At 43.1% G+C, this 20,000-nt stretch overlaps 1 protein-coding gene across 1 annotated transcript in view; it reads right to left on the minus strand.

The window, feature by feature from the left end:
* The window catches only part of LOC139754057 (thyrotropin-releasing hormone receptor-like), a 40,708-nt gene that overhangs the window by 4,415 nt on the left and 16,293 nt on the right, over nt 1-20,000 (minus strand). The window contains exons 2-3 of the mRNA XM_071671073.1: nt 2,877-3,037; nt 1,609-1,682 (exon numbers count right to left, since the gene is read on the minus strand). Coding sequence (XP_071527174.1) covers nt 1,609-1,682; nt 2,877-3,037 — 235 coding nt within the window. The remainder of the gene's footprint in view (nt 1-1,608; nt 1,683-2,876; nt 3,038-20,000) is intronic.

Raw genomic sequence — 20,000 nt, forward strand, 5'->3', positions numbered from 1 at the left:
GGTCAGATGTGTATCCCTGTATCCTCACGTAGTGGAAGTGTGTGTGTCTCTCTGTATCGGGCTTAACATGTACCTTCACGTCAAAAATCACGTGAGCTTGTTTTCCAGAATGTATCATAGCTATTATTTTAGTAGAGCGAGTCTTTCTCGCCAATTTCTCGTGTTCACAAGTATCACCCTATATAGTAAAGCATGAGTAATGTGGTTTATATCTCTCAGTATATACGACCGTTAGAGGATAGCACGCTTTGCGCTGTACAGTATGACCGACAAAGCATAAGTATAGTTCTAGGATGTGTTAGAATCAACGTGAAGGCGAGCAAGAATGCGAAGGTCATAATCTAAATGATTGACATCCCACAAATCGACCAGGTCTTGTGCTGACGTGGTCTCCATCATTCACCGTCATCTGCTACCAGCCAGCCCTCGACCTCAATGTTCAACCTCTGACCTTTTACTCCCGTTTGCGAAGAGCCGTGCAAGTAGGTCATATTGGTTATATTGGGTCTTGCTAGCTCAGAAAAGACCTGAGGAGAAGGATGTTTACTGCACTAACTTCTGATAGCCAGAGAGAGAGAGAGAGAGAGAGAGAGAGGGAAATAACTTGAATCCACAAGGAAGTCTTGTAGTAAGAAACAATTAGGGTGAGACATCCCATTTCGTCAATCTCATTTTTTACGAAAGGAAAAAAAAAATGGAACTCTGGAGTTTGCATACTTAATTGCGTGAGCCTGGGTGTCCCTGGGAGCGAGCCCTTGTAGCGACAAGGACCTCACACACACGGTAGAGGGAGTCCCTCACGGTGCTGTGAGCTCCGGAGGTGACCAGACAGCACCTCAACACACAGTGAGGAGGAACAGTGACCCTCATGATAATAAGTTAGTTCGTCCAGCAACAGAACCTCGAAAGAGGTACGCATCACAGGTCATCCCTCTGATCTGGGAAGGTCTGGTAGGTATGTGACCTCGGAAGAAATGATGACCCATTAACAAATGTTAAGCGTTGGTAATGTGTGCCGCTGCTTAGATAGCGACTGTCGGTATAGATTTGCAAAGAAGGAAACGAATGTTGTTATCTCATCTGACGCCTCTCATGATAGTGTCAGCCGTGTTGATAACTCGGTCGTGATCTCTTACGAAAACGTGATGGGTTGTTTGGCTGTTAGTAAATTTTTTTTACCTCATCACTTTAATCACAGTGGTATAGAGTTATTCCTTGTATTTCTTTCTTCACTGAATTATTTCTATCGAGTAAGTCAACGACAAAAGAAGCGGTGCTAACGAAGGAGTGTGAATTCTGTTAAATAGTCAAGGCATTGCATACTTCCATTCATACTTGACCCATGATACAAGACAGACAAGTAGACAGACTGATAGACAGATAGAATACAGTTTACCTACCTACTGACGAGCAGATGGTGCAATGAGGTAAGGCTAACGTAGGTAGGATGCAAGTGGAAGAGATACAGAGGAACGTTAAATGCGACACAGAGCGTCCTGAAGAGCCGTGGATACTGGGGGACGGTGTATATGTGGGAGATTATGCATGTGGGGAGACCATGCATGCTTGAGGGGACGGTGTATGGCGGGAGATAGTGAAGGAACTTACCGCAGGACAGCATGCGTTTGAAGGCCCTCCTGAACTTGACGGAGAGAGCGTTGTACAAGATGGGGTTGATGGCGCTGAGGGAAGAAAACACAAAGAGTCGTTACCACAAACACATTAACGATCAAATCTTCGATATCAGAACAGAATATCCTCACTAGGGACCGGGTATGATATTCTTCCGTTCAGTGATCTAGTTGGTCCATCAGTTCAAACTCTATACCAAGTTCATTTCAGTGATATTTCTGCAACATGAACTCCAAGCTTGACCTAGGGGATCAGTATTGTGTGGAGTCAGCCACAACTCCTCAGGAGCAAATGGACGTGTGTGTGTGTGTGTGTGTGTGTGTGTGTGTGTGTATGCTCTGACTAACTGGTAACAGCAAAGTAATTACGAGACCGTCTTCAAGCAAGACAACAGGATGGGAAACTCTAGCCATAATTTCATATAGACTTGTGGTTCAAAGGAAATCATATAAGTTCAGTACCATGTGTTTATGTTGTCATAGCTGCGATATTCCAGGTTCTGCTTCTGCAAGGAAATCCGAGGCTGTCCTGAATCGTGACTTATTCATAGACGCCTCTCGTTGGTCACTACCAGACTCGTGAACAATAGATAACACAATGCTATTCAGGAGGTTATTAATTTCAGATGTGTAATTGGAATCAGATCCGTCGAGTCCGAATCTATTAAGAGTTTACTTACAGCAAATCCTGTGTGTGAAAATAGCTATATCTTTATGAACTCAGCTTTTTAGGTTCATTGTATAGAAATTCTTAAGATCTATATGTAGGAAGTATACGAGGAATGCTATAAGCGGAGGGAAGGGTGATGCAAAATTATCTTCTTCGTCTCGTGGTAGCTACAGAACCTGACAAACTCAGTCTCATATAAGACATTAGAGAGATTCGATTCCCTTATCAAAGTAAGGTAATATGCCACATATGCTTATAACTGAAGTGCTAATTACACGTCTTATTTGTGAGGAACTGCGGGAAAGGTTCGAGGGACTCATTGCCCTTTAATTAACCTGCAGGTCTGATTAATGTGAAGGTGCGATGGTGACTGACAAATTACCCTATTAATTAACCAGCAGGTCTTAAGTAGTGAGAAGGTGTGGTAATGACAAATTACCCTGTGAATTAACCTACAGGTCTCATGAATGAGAAAGTGCGAGAGGGACTTAAATGGACGAATTATCCTTTAAATACCCCAGAGACGAAAGTGACAAGGAGGCGAGAGCGAGTCACCTTCGGGAAGGACGAGTTACCTGTTGATGAAGATGCAGGTCTTGGCGAAGAGCAGGTACCACAGGTCCTTGTAGGTGTCGTAGCCGAACATGGCCAGGAGGGAGTTGTAGACCAGGAGGGTCCTGTAGGGCAGCCACAGCGTCGCGAAGATGGCCACCACCACAGCCAGCATCTTCACCACCTGCTGGGAACACGAGACATCATCATTTTCACCACCTTGCTGCTACGAACCTCTGCCACCAACTGCTGAGAATACCATACGTCAGCATTTTCACCCGCTGGGAACTTTTATACCGCCACCTACTGGGAACTTCACCACCTGCTAGGGACTTTTATACCGCCACCTGCTGGGAACTTCACCACCTGCTAGGGACTTTTACCGCCACCTGCTGGGAGCGCCGTAGCTACGGGTGTGGAAGGTGTCATCCGCCTTTCAAGGTGACCATACCACAGCCTCCCACTGTGTGAGGGTAGGGCCAGGGTGACATTACCCAGACCCGCTGGGGGTAAGAACGTCCTTTGTTTCTTCTCCCACTCTCTCTCTCTCTCTCTCTCTCTCTCTCTCTCTCTCTCTCTCTCTCTCTCTCTCTCTCTCTCTCTCTCTCTCTCTCTCTCTCTCTCTCTCTCTCTCTCTCTCTCCCCCCCCGCCACTCAGAATCTTTCCCCTCACAAAATTTCTTCCACCAATTGTTTCTCCTTTAGTGGTGAAGCTCCCTCCTCAGCCAGGGACCAACCCTCCGGGGCGAGGCTCTCTTACCGACACCTGACAGACCCGCTGGCGGGGACTCCCTGCCTTGCCTCCCTGGGGCGGGGTGTGGACGGATAAGACAGACTGAGAGTTTTAAGAAATTCCCACAGTGGAGAGGAGATGGGTCTGGAGTGGCGCGCCCTCGGGGATGAGGCTTTTGTAATGAGTTCTTTAGTGAGTCAGGCGAATTATTGCTGCTGCTGCTGCTGCCTCCTCCTCCTCGGTTGTGGCTACCGCCGGCCAGCTGCTCTGGCAACCACTGCTGGCTGTGGCCGCTGCTGCTGCTGCGAAGCAGTGAGGAGCTTCGGGCGTAATGCGTTTGTGTTTGTGTGTGTGTGTGTGTGTGTGTGTGTCAGGAGGAAGAGAGGAAGGTGAGGGGGATCCAGGTGAAGGTGGGTTTACGGCAGTGATGATGATAATGATCCTGATAATAATGATATAGATGATAATGATCATAATAATCATATTAATGATAATAATCATGATCATGCTAATAATGATATTAATGATCATAATAATCATATTAATGATATTAATCGTGATCATGCTAATGATGATATTAATGATCATGATAATGATGATAACTGTGAGAGGTAGTCAGCAGACAGGCCAGAATTCGAACCATCCAAACAATAAACTTACATTTCCACTTGTTCAGAAGCAGACAGGTGACGTATTTCGTTAGGTTGTTCATCATATGATAAGAGAACAAAGTTTTGTTCCTAACGATGGAGAACAGTCAGGGTCGCGTTTATCTGGTTCTTCATTTTCAGATGTGTTTTCCTCCTCCTTTTCTTCACTCATTGTGAACCATGAATGAGTTTTGAGGCTTCAGTGGTCTTTTTGAACGAATGAAATCTTTTCATTTGACTGTCAGAGCCCAGAAGAATGGCTGGTAATCACTTGATAAAGCTAATCATCTTTAAAACTGATTATCTTTCAAATAAAAGACTCTTAATTATCTGAAAGTTGTAGGATGTCTTGTTAACCGACCTGGAGGAAGAGAACAGCGAGTCTTGTTCGATATCCAGCAGGATAACAAGACCTTTCATCTTCTAGACAAAACAGATGAAGATCTCAAAGTCGATAAACATGGCAGCGAGGAACACCGCAAGGGAGTTCATTTCCCGCGCAACGCATCTCTTGAATTCAACTGAAATAAATTAATTCATCTGAATAAAGCAATTCAGCTGAAATAAAGTACTTCAATTGAATTAAAGGAATTCAGCTGAAATAAAGTAATTCAACTGAAAATATGGTAATCAAACCAAAATACGTAGTTCGACAGAAAAAAAATCATGTAAAAATGACGTAATTGAACTGAAATACAGCAGGTGTAGGGAAAGCCATACTGAAGACCGTGAATTCGACTACGGTCGGCTAAGACGAGGCTGAAGTGTGTGGAGTGCTTATAAACCTCAAATCATGGCACAGTTCTTTTCCGAACGGCTTCAAACTGGACGTCATCTGACGCCACCGTGACAATCCAGTGGACTGACTTTCCGCGCCGTGGAAAATACTCGGTGAAAAGGAGTTGAAAGCCTTGTGGGAGACAGAATACAGCGGCAATAAACCCACCCTCAAGATAGGCATTTACAGTGGTGGTAGCCGGATGGACAAAGGCTCGCTTACTGGACGCCAGAGAGAGAGAAATGGGAGCTGAGAGAGACAGATGGGAGCTGTATGGAGGCGGTGGCAGGAGAGCGAGATATACGATGCCCAGGGAAACACAGGGACACCAGCCTCCCAGAGGTCGAACGGCGGGAAATGACCGCGTCATCGACAGGCCAATATGTATTGACCAATGGACGACAACCAAGACACACACACACACACACACACAGACTCATCCCTCACCGTGTCCTCTCCTCCAGCCCCATGTTATATAGTCTCCTGATGATCTGCCGCTCCGCACGATTTCCCGGTTCTGCTTTCTTCGAAAACAGGCACGATTTCGCTCGTCCTTCCATTCCACCGGCGCTTGTTAAAACCCCTTTCCCCCGTCAGCACGACCTGTGCTTCTTCCGTGTCACACAGTTGTGTTACCGACGCATAGCACCTCCCTGTGTATCAAGTGAGGATGAACAACCCTCTCTTAAAAGAACTTTTCAACACTTATAAACTCAACTTTACATTTAATGACCCTCTTCAAGAGTTGCTGGCGAAACTTGCCTATGTGTCAACACAACACCCACACACACACACACACACACACACACACACACACACACACACACACACACACAGTCACCTTACCTTAGCATCCGCTCTCACCATCAACACGAAAACTTCTATATGGAGTTTTTGTTATTATCAACATCTTACCATCTTATATCTAAGTTTGTTTGTTGTTGTATGTATACAAGGAATTAAGAACACTAGAAGTTTTATATTTCCTTTTCAGTCTATATCCAGTATTAGGGTATCGTGAAGTGAGGCCTTTATGTTGGAGAAACGTGAGTAGACAATCATGATGGGTTAGGTCAAGCGAGTGTTATCAAGCCTTGTCTTCCATGTTTACTGGTCACATACAGTCTTGGTATGACTTGGAAGCCCCGGCTTCTGTTACCCAGGACGTAATGATATATTTTGCCAACAGTAATTACGTAGAGCGTATCTGTGTCCCCTCGATTAATCCTTATGTATCTAATGCATCAGATTGGCTGTCGTGCTGTGAGGGCTTGTGAGAACGATGTTATGCCGTAATAATTTCCAGGATACAAAAACGGACCATTTTATATCGGTAGGAACGCGCACTGCATTTCGTATGTTCTGTTTACATTTTCTTATATTGGCTTACGTCACGATCACGTCATTTCTCGGGAAATCTCGCTCGCTTAATTCCAATATGGCTGCCACCAGTCCCTACCTCTAGTCGTATAAAAAATTATTTTGATTATTTTATGGAACTGAAAATGAGGCAACACACGGTTATAAGGACACACTCAAATTACCGTGCCGGTATTTCATGATAGTCTATGCTGAACTGTTCTTTAAATTTTCAGATTTCTCTTCCCAAAACACGATACAATCCCGTACTAATTGTTCGACTCGTCTTTCATTCATATCAAACGATAGAATGGTTGTTTTTATAGCCCTTGGCCTTCCAGAGTTGATCACACACACTGAAGCCATCAGACCATTCTAAAAAAAATCATTTCCTGGTCTCCATTAATCTGATCATTTCCCTCGGGGATTAACCGACCCCCCCTCCCCCTTTACGTTCATTCAAAGCCTAGTGTTGGTTCCCATTCTCGGCAGTGGATCACAATTGATCATCCTCATTGATCAGTATCATCTCGAACACCTTCCTCTCACGCTCAGAACCCCCTTACAAGTCTCGCCCGCCAGCTCGGTACCATCCCGTCCTCCATCCCGGATTATTGTGGTATGTATACTCACAATCTTTTCACATCTGCATTATTCACCGTCGTATTATTCCTTCCGGACAATTTTCCAGCATTCAATCTCGTCCACGTGCGCCGCCTGGCGCATTTCTCGCAACAATACAAAGTAAGTACGATCCTTTATTGCTGTGATGTATGTATATATATTTTTTTCTTCTCCTCCCTATTGTTTCGTTTATTGTCTTCTCAAGTCTATTGTTTCCACAGTAAAACGTTCAGTATTCTTTCATGTGGAGCCTCCAGGTCTCGCCTTCAGCTGAGATTACGACAGCCAAGACGAGAAGGAGGGGGTGGACAGGTAAGCTTAGACCCCCCCCCTCCCTCTCTCTCTCTCTCTCTCTCTCTCTCTCTCTCTCTCTCTCTCTCTCTCTCTCTCTCTCTCTCTCTCTCTCTCTCTCTCTCTCTCTCTCTCTCTCTCTCTCTCTCTCTCTCTCTCTCCCCCAGCCGCCGCAAGGAGGCCACCTTACCTCGCTCCCGCGTGGAGAACGGTCTTCAAGCTACAGAACCCCCAAAGCAGGGGGACTTTCCGGGACAAATGCGAATGATATCATCTATTTTTTCAATTTGTTTATTCAGATGCTGATTAGTTTATTCATTTGACTATTAACGTGTTTTTCGTGTGTTTACACAAACAAAACTGGAATTTCTTTCATTCATATAGTAATTACAGAATCATGGAAAATGTTTAGGCCATAATTAATCTGAATGGGTAACATGTGACACGTAAATAATCATTTTCATATTCAGTAAAACAAATTAAAGTCTTGTTTTGCCAAAATTTAAATGAATATGGTATTTCCCTTTTAATTAGCTGAAAGACCACGCTGTTGGGCAACAGAATCCTGTATACTTTTAGTGCATTCGTCGATATTCAATAGCAGCACCGATATATATATATATATATATATATATATATATATATATATATATATATATATATATATATATATATATATATATATATAACCGGACGAAAGGGATATAATTTCGTCGTGGAACGTCTCATTCGAAAGATGTCCATCCTTTCCCTGCTGCTGGAAGTAGCGCACTTGTGTTTGAACATTGAGCCCACCATGGTAGAATAGTGATAAGAAAGTTAGAGAAAATGAGGAAGAAGATGAATAATTGCAAGTATGCGGTCGTGTTCAGTACTACGTCCAATCATATATATATATATATATATATATATATATATATATATATATATATATATATATATATATACTATCACTGGGGATAGGGGAGAAAGAATACTTCCCACGTATTCCCTGCGTGTCGTAGAAGGCGACTAAAAGGAGAGGGAGCGGGAGGCTGGAAATCCTCCCCTCTCATTATTTTTTTTTTAATTTTCCAAAAGAAGGAATAGAGAAGGGGGCCAGGTGAAAATATTCCCTTAAAGGCCCAGTTCTCTGTTCTTAACGCTACCTCGCTAATGCGGGAAATGGCGAATAGTTTGAAAAAAAAAAAAATATATATATATATATATGGGTTGGGCCATTCTTTCGTCTGTTTCCTTGCGCTACCTCGCTAACGCGGGAGACAGCGACAAAGCAAAATAAATGAATAAATAAATATATATATATATATATATATATATATATATATATATATATTTTTTTTTTTTTTTTTTTTTTCTTTCTTTCTTTTTCACATATCAAAGTAACTTGAATCCAATATCAGACGGTGAACATTGTCCGCTGGGACAAATTATTATACAATTTAATCATTTTCATGTCCACGGGCGATATGATTTTTTGTATTTCACTTTTAAAATGCTTCCATTACAACGGTATCTCAGGTTTGCGTCCGCGCAGGAACACATGTGTTGGTCAATTCCATACCTCACCGTCGTTGTAACACAGTGATAAGGTTTCATACATGCAATATAAGGTTTCTGTTTCTGTTTATTCTTCAACTTTAACCGCAAAACATTTTATTTTATTTCTAGGTAGAAAGAAAACGGGATTTTAACAAATTCTTTGTTGAAATTCTTTGTTGTTGTACTGGCTGAGGTTGAGGGGTCTCGCTATCTAGAGCGAGACCAACCAAATATATTTGTTTCACGGTCTATATGACCACGCGCTAGAAAGGAAAGTCTGCAGTCCTCAAAAAATATGAGAGGATGATAAAAGAAAACGGATTGTTACATTCTGTGAAATACTTTACTGAAAAGTGATGACTCTGTGGAAAGCAAAGTCACCTAGAAATATATAAAGTCCTTGATTGTATTTTGAACATTTAGCTGTATTTTGATGTAGGGAAAAATTACGATTTTTCTTGTTTGTTGGAAATGATGACATATAAAGTCTTACATAAGATGTGTTTGTTATATGAACTTAATGCCTCTGAACTGCAGTTGTCATCAAGGCCGTCACAGTTATAACCATAAGGTCATTATCTGATATACAAGACCATACACGCTCTCGCTGCGTGTGTAAGACTTTGGTTTATACCATTATTTAATCTAATGGCATGATTTTTTTTAAGCTACGAATTTTTATTATGATTTTGATCAGTTTCACATTTCGCAATCATATTAATATATATTTTTCTTCTCTTACAAGGGAGTCTTATCTATTGATCCAATCCTCGTTTTCGAAGGTTCTAAGAAAACCCATTAGTAAAGTCGTCGGGCCACCATTATGGCTCGAAGGACATTATCGATGAAGGCTTCGATGAAGACTACGTCGGCTCGCGCGCGCTAAGTTCGACAACCTTCCAGTCGATTGAGTTCACGTTCGCGTCTTTGGTCTTGACGTATGACCAACATCAAGTGATGTATATGGTTCCTCTCGCCTGGCGTCATGGTCTGGGGCTCTTACTTTTATTGGTCACAGATCCTGGTGTGTGTGTGTGTGTGTGTGTGTGTGTGAAGGACACCATTAAGTGCTTGATGGCCTGAACTCTGACATGGCCCCTCAGTGAGGTCTGAATACACACACCACACTCCGTGGCCGAGCAACTTAAAGAGCTGAGACCATTACGCCAGTAAGAGGAACCTTACACGTCACTTGACGACAGTTATGTATGACGACAAAAGACGCAGGGGAATGTTTTTTTTCCAATAGTCATCCCTTATGAACCTGCCGGCGATGGCTGCTGACGAAGCCATCATCGTTAATTGCTTTTACACCAGAGTGATCGTTCATCATCCTTCATCACTGTGGTTCGTCAGAACCTTGGGTAATAAGACTTCCATCTGTAGAGCACTCAGCTCTTCGATACTCGATAAGAGACAGAAGTACAATAGCTAACATATATATATATATATATATATATATATATATATATATATATATATATATATATATATATATATATATATATATATATATAATCATCAGAAGCTGTTGGAGAGTCATTATGACAAGAATAGAACATATTATCCTTAACGTGTATGAGGTTCGCCTTTAATTAAGTCTTGCTCATATTAATTATGGAATTAATTGCCAGTAATCTTATTTAGGGTGTCTGACCCTGTCTCTAATGGACGGAACTCCGACTTAGGAACATGTTGAAGAAACTTTACAGAGAAATTTTAATATTGTTGATACTTTCATTGGAAAAGAAGGCAGGTGTTATTATTTACCACTTCACATTTTCCAATTCGCAATCTTTTCCTAACACATATGTAGATGATATACATATATACCATTTCGGAACCAAAATCGATAGTAATGTTGTAGGTATTATTCCATATGATATGTACCTGTAGTATTTCTCGATTGTATAACGGGAGATTAACAGTTTGATACAATATGTTGTGCAAGGGAATACTGTTTTAGAATTATGGACAAATTGGGCTGATTACCTGGTTTTAGCTTGTGGAAGTTAAAGCTATATTCTTGGTATTGTATCAGATATTAACGTATGTGTGGAAGTCGAGAACATTATCTCGGAAAGCAAAAATGGGTATGTTTGAAGGAATAGTGGTTCCAACAATGTTGTATGGTTGCGAGGCGTGGGCTATGGATAGAGATGTGCGCAGGAGGATGGATGTGCTGGAAATGAGATGTTTGAGGACAATGTGTGGTGTGAGGTGGTTTGAGCGAGTGAGTAACGTAAGGGTAAGAGAGATGTGTGGAAATAAAAAGAGCGTGGTTGAGAGAGCAGAAGAGGGTGTTTTGAAATGGTTTGGGCACATGGAGAGAATGAGTGAGGAAAGATTGACCAAGAGGATATATGTGTCGGAGGTGGAGGGAACGAGGAGAAGAGGGAGACCAAATTGGAGGTGGAAAGATGGAGTGAAAAAGATTTTGTGTGATCGGGGCCTGAACATGCAGGAGGGTGGAAGGAGGGCAAGGAATAGAGTGAATTGGAGCGATGTGGTATACAGGGGTTGACGTGCTGTCAGTGGATTGAATCAAGGCATGTGAAGCGTCTGGGGTAAACCATGGAAAGCTGTGTAGGTATGTATATTTGCGTGTGTGGACGTATGTACATGTGTATGGGGGGGGGGTTGGGCCATTTCTTTCGTCTGTTTCCTTGCGCTACCTCGCAAACGCGGGAGACAGCGACAAAGTATAAAAAAAAAAAAAAAAATATATATATATATATATATATATATATATATATATATATATATATATATATATATATATATATATATATATATATAAAGTGAGTGAAGTACGCTCTCTAGAAGATATAAGACGGAGTTCGAAGACGGAGCAACACACACACACACACACAGTATCACTAGCTGTTCAGAGAAGTAAGAGGAATAATTGACAGTCAACACAGCCCACACAACCATTAGAAGAACGCCATTGTGAAGAGATAGATAACCTAACCCTGTTAGGAACGTATTGTTCTTCTATTATCTATCTCTCCCTTGAACCAGCACGTAACCTACCTCCCATGGCCTATGAATGCCACGCTCCACCTCCCTCCCTCTCTTCCTCCCTCCCTCTTTTCCTCCCTCCCTCTTTTCCTCCCTCCCTCTCTTCTTCCCTCCTTATCTTCCTCCCTCCTTATCTTCCTCCCTCCTTATCTTCCTCCCTCCCTCTTTTCCTCCCTACCTCTTCCTCCCTTCTTCTTTTCCTCCCTCCCTCTCTTCTTCCCTCCTTATCTTCCTCCCGCCTTATCTTCCTCCCTCTTTTCCTCCCTCCCTCTCTTCCTTCCTACCTCTTTTCCTCCCTCCCTCTCTTCCTTCCTCCCTCCCTCTCTTCCTTCCTCCCTCCCTCCCTCTCTTCCTCCCTCCTTATCTCCCTCCCTCCCTCCCTCCCTCCCTGGTAGGCACCTAATGCCGACATTATCCTGTAAACAGTGAGGGATGGCCAGAGTTCTGGACGGCAAGTCCCCCCACCTCCTGCAAATGGAGTTCCTACTGCTGCTGAGTATGCCATTGTCATGCTAATACCAAGACAGGCAACAGCGCCCGGTGTATTCCGGCCACACGGCCGCCACCCACGGTAAAACTGACGGGAGGAGTGGGGGAAGGACTAGACACAGCGAATGGACCGCCAGGTGTTGTTCCGTCCGAGGTGAAATTGACCGTGCGAACGTACGCGAGTGAAGTGTGCAGTGTCAGATGTGTGTGTGAGAGAGAGAGAGAGAGAGAGGGGTAGTCGGGGAAAATATTGGAAAAAAAAGGGGGGGGGGGGGGGTATAATGTCTTCTGTATAGAAACTGTAGAAGTGTTCGCGAACTCCACCTCCCTGGTATATCGCTGTGTGTGTGTGGGTGTGTGTGTGTGTGTGTGTGTGGGGTAAGAGGTCATCCTCGGTCAAGCTATACAACATCACCAACGGACGGGAAAGAGTCTTAAGGTCGTCGAGGACTCGCTCACCTTAAAGGATCCCACGTTACCCTTCTCTCACGCGGGGCGCAGCGCAAACGACGCATAAGCCCAATAGAAAGGCGACCTGATGTATGTACTTAAACACTGACTACGTATGGCAGTGAGTGAATGCATTTGATACTCAAAAGTGTACCTGCCACACACATCTCTAAACAAGCGGTAAGGCAGGATACTACGGCGAAAGCCAGACAAAGGGAGAGAGACAAGACATACAGACGAAGGAAGAGCAGGGAGGTACCACACCGCCCCTGTATTGAGTGAGTGACTCTCTCTCTCTCTCTCTCTCTCTCTCTCTCTCTCTCTCTCTCTCTCTCTCTCTCTCTCTCTCTCTCTCTCTCTCTCTCTCTCTCTAACCACGACACAAAGGATGGCGCTCCTCTCGATCCTCCGTAGATTCTTTGTTTGCGCCAGGACCACTCCTTCCTTCCTTCCCCTCCTGACGGTGTAGCCAGCGACCCGTACACGCTCTCTCTCTCTCTCTCTCTCTCTCTCTCTCTCTCTCTCTCTCTCTCTCTCTCTCTCTCTCTCTCTCTCTCTCTCTCTCTCTCTCTACAAATACATCATCAGTTCACCTCTTGAGACCCACTTGTTGGCAAGTGGTGCGCTGCGGTACACAAGAGTCGTGTATGTGTGTGGTGGGGGAGTGTATGGTCGCACAATAATGATGAACATTTTTTTAATAGCTCGATGTTGACGGCCATAATGACTCTGGCAGTTGTTAGGCTTAAAACGCAAATGACCAGCCGAGAACCCAACCATCTTACAGATTGTGACGTTCTGGAACAAAGTCGTTGTGGATATATTCATCTAAGTTGTGTTGAAGAGGAGAAAAAAATAGAGTCATGCCCAGCACTGATACATCTGTAGAATCTGATAATTATACAATGAATAATCACCAAGACAAAAAGTAAAAAAAAAAAAGTATGATAATAGTAGTAGTAGTACTACTACTAATAGTAATAATAACAGTAATAATGATAATAATTAATTCAACGTTCGTTCATGTCCATTAGTATGTGATGGAAAATGTCAACTGAACCGAGACTTGTAATTCACAAACTATTATTTTTCTGTTCAGGTTATGTAAATGATTACGTGTTTTTAACCTATCACCATGGAAATCAGTTGGACAACTGTATGCCATCAGTTGCGTCAAATCCACAAAGTGAATGAATTGCGCATTTTTGTTTTTTCTTTTGAATCAACACATTGTTGAAAAGAGGATTAAGGAGAGAGTCATGTCCTCTCGTTAACTTTACTTCTTTGCTTGTTTGGTAGTGGGCGGGAACGTTAGATATGACCAGAGATAAAGTACCTTTGCAATGATTAAGCTCGCCTGTGAAGCGGCGCAGTCAAACAGAAGCTTCACAGGAGAGTAAGTAAATGTGTGTGTGTGTGTGTGTGTGTGTGTGTGTCTGTGTGTGTGTGTCTGTGTGTCTGTGTCTGTGTGTGTGTGTGTGTGTGTGTGTGTGTGTGTGTGTGTGTGTGATGAAATAGATAAATACAGATACAGACAGATAAACTTTATTTTTTCCCCTGGTGTCAGATACCCCGATCCTGAAAATTCCTAAATGCGAATCACTCCCCCCCTCCTCCCCCCCCCTTTTTTTTTTCTTGTTACGGATGCATGAAACGAACGATGAAACACCGTCGATAAATGATTCCCAAGTTGCCATAATGGAAAAACACCCAGAGACCGTGACTTCAAAAAGACAAATCCTAGCATGGACAACACTCGCTTCATTTTTCACTAGTTTCCCCTCCCACACACACACACACACACACACACACACACACACACACACACACACACATAAAAGAAAGAAAAAAACAGTCACCGACCAGGAAACAAAAATTCTTTTTAGTTTAAAGTTTTAGCCAATTTGTGAAATCCAACAATGTTTAGCGGATGATAGTCTGGATTCAATTCAGGTATTGTTAAGTGATTCCGTGGATATTGCTATAGCAATTCCTGTGATATATATATATATATATATATATATATATATATATATATATATATATATATATACAGTGCTTGAAATTTATCCCTCACTCCAATTTCTGTGCTGTATGAGTGAAGAGCGGGCTTCAGTGGGATTCGATCAGTAGGACTGAGGTTTTGATGATCCTGATAATCCGTCCAGACTACACGAACGGTCGGCGTGGTGCCACTGAATGTCACTGGTTCTATAATGAACCGTATACGAACGATAGTGATCGGTGGATTAAAGAAATCCTATAATCTCTGAAATATGGAAAATGATTAATATAATCTCTGAAATATGGGAAATTATTGATATCTCTGCAATATGGAAAATGATTGATACAATCTCTGAAATATGGGAAATGATTAATGCAGTCTCTGAAGTATGGGAAATTATTGATACAATCTCTGAAATATGGGAAATGATTAATGCAATCTCTGAAATATGGGAAATTATTGATACAATCTGTGAAATATGGGAAATGATTAATGCAATTTCTGAAATATGGGAAATGATTAAGACACTTAGCGATCTAGTTATTCATCAACACGTAGTCCACATGATAATAATGTTCTATCCAGCGAAGGGACGAAATTTATTCTTTTCTATTACAAGACGAAACACTTCTCTGTCCTTACACCTTTCCTCCTATCCTCATACATCTCTGGCCCTGGTTTCTCCTATCCCCCTCCTCTCGTTCACCACCACCCGTCTAAATACACACACACACACTCTCTCATCACACATTCTTCCTCTTTCCTTTATCCTTTACACTCTCTCTCTCTCTCTCTCTCTCTCTCTCTCTCTCTCTCTCTCTCTCTCTCTCTCTCTCTCTCTCTCTCTCTCTCTCTCTCTCTTCTCTTTTACTCTCTCTCACGTTCCACTCGTCCGTCGTGGTGTCGGGCTGAGCCGGGTCTCCCTCCCTCCCTCCCCCCCCCCCTGGACAAGCAGGAGTTCCCTTCCTCCTCCGTCGCTTGCAGGCTCACGTCCCTCCTGCCTCTCGAACCCTTCTTCCTCTAGGCTGCTTAAGAAGCAGTTTGCTCCTTCTTCCCCGTGCATTAACCCACCCACCGCCACCTGGGGATCCTCGGCCTCCAAGGCTTCCACCGTCACCCACAGCAGCGGTATTAGTATCTGATGGTGTCTGTCTGTACACACTACCTTCACCAGCCGCCCTCACTCCAACACGCTCGAGGTGCCGTGCCCTGCATTAGTTCTCCCCCATAACAAGAAATTATATATATATATATATATATATATATATATATATATATATATATATATATATATATATATAGAGAGAGAGAGAGAGAGAGAGAGAGAGAGAGAGAGAGAGAGAGAGAGAGAGAGAATCTCGTTATCACAAGCCATCTTATGGAGCTAAATCAGATGACTTTTATGATTCATACGATCTTTGTCTACTTCATTAACACCATTATTTAGTACGCAATAAATGGTAAATGCCTCTTTGCCCTGCCATACCCGCTCGGCCCCTACCACGACCTTATCAGCACGACAGAACAGATAGCGATACATCAGGACACACGAGACTGGAGAATCCTGTATATATATATATATATATATATATATATATATATATATATATATATATATATATATGACCACGTCCTAACATGCAACATGGCGCCATATAGTACAATCAGCGGTATCTATTGATTGAAAGTTTTGTTTCCCCCTCCCCCCTCCATTACAGTCAGCGCCATCTGTTGATTAATAGTGTGGTTATCCCCCCCTTTTCCCTCTTCCTCCCCCTCTACAGCCACGCCCATCCATTGATTATATTCGCGTCAGTTTACTCCCCACTTCCTGCAGTGGTGGGTTAACAAGGACCCCGATCCATGGAACAGCCATAGTGTCTCGGGGGTTAAGGGATGGGGGAGGTGGGGAGGCGCTATTGATTGTGCACTAAGCGCTTGAACCATCTAGGAAAGAATAGAAAATAAAGAAGAAATGAATTTAGCGAAACATGTCATCAAACTGAGACGCATTACAGGGAGGGAAGATATGGACGGGGCTGGAGAGGGGAGATAGAGAGGGAATGCTAAACTAGAGACTAAGAGAATGTGTGAAAGGAGACTAAAGAGAAAGGGTGTGTGTGTGAGAGAGATAGAGAAAAGAAAGTGTGTGCGTGTGTGTGTGTGAGAGAGAGAGAGAGAGAGAGAGAGAGAGAGAGAGAGAGAGAGAGAGAGAGAGAGAGAGAGAGAGAGAGAGAGAGAGAGATCACTATGGACCTGACGCGATTGCGTGGGAAGACTTCGTGTGGGTGATGTGGTGGGGGAGATGATATCTATTCACACGTTGTCACGGGTGTGATCGCTCCTCCGTGTTTTGTATGTGGTAGACTGTCAAGTGGGTGTCTGGCCGCGAATTTGTTATGGAATATATTGCCATCGGATGCTGCTAGGTGAGGGGAGGGAGGAGCAGTGTGTGTGTGTGAGGAGCCACATTATCTCGATGGCAGGACCCGAGTGTTGGGGGTGAAGATGAATTTAGAGCTTGTTTATGAAGAAAAATATTTTGGATTTTTTTTTTTTTTCCATTTCATTTCTTTTCTCTTTGAAATGTTCGAGGTTGACCATAGGTGTGTTTAGGTACGTGTGAAGTAGCATACCGTTTAAACATGACGGTACGACCCTCGAGCATGGCGGTACGACCCTTGAGCATAACGGTACGACCCTTGAGCATAACGGTACGACCCTCGAGCATGGCGGTACGACCCTTGAGCACGACGGTACGACCTTTGGCGATGACGGCCTGACGTTTGACCAGACACTCATGGGGGGCCAGGTCAAAGGTCACGCTGTCGTACCGTCATTCTCAAAAGGTCGTACTGTACCGTCGAGCTCAAGGGCCATGGTACAGTGTGCTCAAGGGTCGCACACCGTCGCACGCCAAGGGTTGAATGGTGGAAGACAGCCAGCCTTCATGCTCCTGCCGGCCAAATAGCCACTCGAGGTAGAGTGCCGACACTGGTACAAAGTAACCACCTATTCAACCACCGCTAGATGCGCTCTTGTTATCTCTGGCTACCGTTACACCTTCCTCGTGCCTTAACAGCTTCATCACATCATACCAGACGAGCTTGAACGATTCGTGAACAGTTAACGAACGTAATCCAGGTAGTGTGTTGGGGATATTTCCCTAGTGTTCGTTCGTTTCTTCCCAGTCTACGTAGCAACGTCTAAAGCTAGAACTGTTTTCGTAATTTCATCTCTTGATTGCGACTGAAATTAGAGAGAGAGAGAGAGAGAGAGAGAGAGAGAGAGAGAGAGAGAGAGAGAGAGAGAGAGAGAGACTGTCTCTGCACTCGCTCACTGTATATCGCAATTTGTGGCGCCATAAGAAATTCAGAGCCACTTGTGAGAGAGCAGCTGTTCTTCCTTCTCCTAATGGACGGCCTCTATGAATATTTCTGTGTTCTAAGCCACAGCGGCAATTACGGCATGATGAGAGAGGGCCCTCTTCCCTTCCCTTGTTGTGAGACAAATGATAAAATTACTGACAATATCGGGAATGGAGAGGACGAGCTTGCGATGAAGAAGGTTAAGAAAGGAGAGAGAGAGAGAGAGAGAGAGAGAGAGAGAGAGAGAGAGAGAGAGAGAGAGAGAGAGCACAGATTCCACTTATTACTGGTCTTTTGCCACGCCAACACTGGGAATCCTCTCAAGTCACCCACTGTAAAAAGGTTTATTTTTACCGTGACAAGGACGTCTTGCTTGGAGCCTTATTGGTGTCACCTTTTTATATCCCACTCTTGCCCCTCATTAACCTGCCTTATCACCTTCATCTGAAACAAGGAAGGAACATCCTTATATAAAGCTAAATAGTAATATATATATATATATATATATATATATATATATATATATATATATATATATATATATATATATATATATATATATCACATAAGAGACGCGTAGTCCCTGTATTTACTCATTATCACTAGGAAAACGAAATGTCCCAAGCGCTTTCGTGTATTCACATCATCGTTGTATTGACTGGACGAACGCCTGGTCAAATAAATCATATAATTCTTTTATCGAATAAAGAATTAAATCGCATTATTATTACCGCCTACCACTGGGCGTTAAGCCAGATAGGAGCCAACAATCCTCCTGGCAGCACTTACAATGGAAACGCTCTGCACTCCAGTTTCTACAGATGAAAATGCATGATGTCAAATTTAACCTCAAGGCAGCTTGAAAGCGACGCTGTAATGCATAATTTCTCACCCAGATGCAGTTGATACGTTGAACTATGACGATATCTTCGGGTTTCGTCAACGGAAAAGAAAACTAAAGAGTTTGGTCATTTTTTGTGTAAAGTTTTGCTTTGGTGTTCGTGTGTTATCTGACTGACTGGTGTGTTAAGCCCCTGATGTGTCACCAGTCGGGGGTAAACGATGAATACTTTATGAAGTTTAACTTGATAGTTTAATTGGATTCTGTGAGTTCCCTTAAGTATTAGGTGTGGCTTTGTTATGCTCATCGTTGCGTATATTACAGCAGAAGCTGTGATAGATTGGTGGATACACACTACATAAACTGTATGATAGACTTTCCCTGTATGGTACAGTTTATATATTCATTCCTGAAAATATTGCTCGTAAAACCATCCTCTGCGATATATATTACAGTAAAGGTATCATAAACCCCTTTTAGAATATGTGATCGAGAAATTTTTCTTAAAACTCCGATAAACCTTTTAGAATACATAGATGGCGACCTTTTCCCAAAATTCATTTTCTGTTGCCTCATTCACGTCCACTTCGCTCGAGCAATCGTTCAACACGGGTTAACATTGTGGTGGTGGCCGGGCTGTGTATAGCCCACCTACTTCCATCCTACTGTATCCCTTGTATCATAGTGTCCAATCTTGTATAAGACTCTTCAATTCTAACCTCTTCCTTGCCTTCCAGTTTTGTCCTGAAAAGATTTCTCAAGTTATTTTCTTTTTTTCTTACGTTAGAATGTCTGTGACGATGGTATGAGCAGTTCTCCCTCGCTGGCGTCGGTGCTAACCTAACCCACCGACCTTCTGTCGTGTTTAAGGTGGCGGGGGCGGGAGGGGAGAGAGCAAAATTGCGTTGCGGGCACCTCTGGGGCCGTGATCACAAGACGGACGTGGAACTTTGTGGGGAGGATGATCCGCCTGCCGATAATTGGGGGGTGAGG

This window comes from Panulirus ornatus, chromosome 16 (genome assembly GCF_036320965.1).
Source record: "Panulirus ornatus isolate Po-2019 chromosome 16, ASM3632096v1, whole genome shotgun sequence".
NCBI classification, from domain to species: domain Eukaryota; kingdom Metazoa; phylum Arthropoda; class Malacostraca; order Decapoda; family Palinuridae; genus Panulirus; species Panulirus ornatus.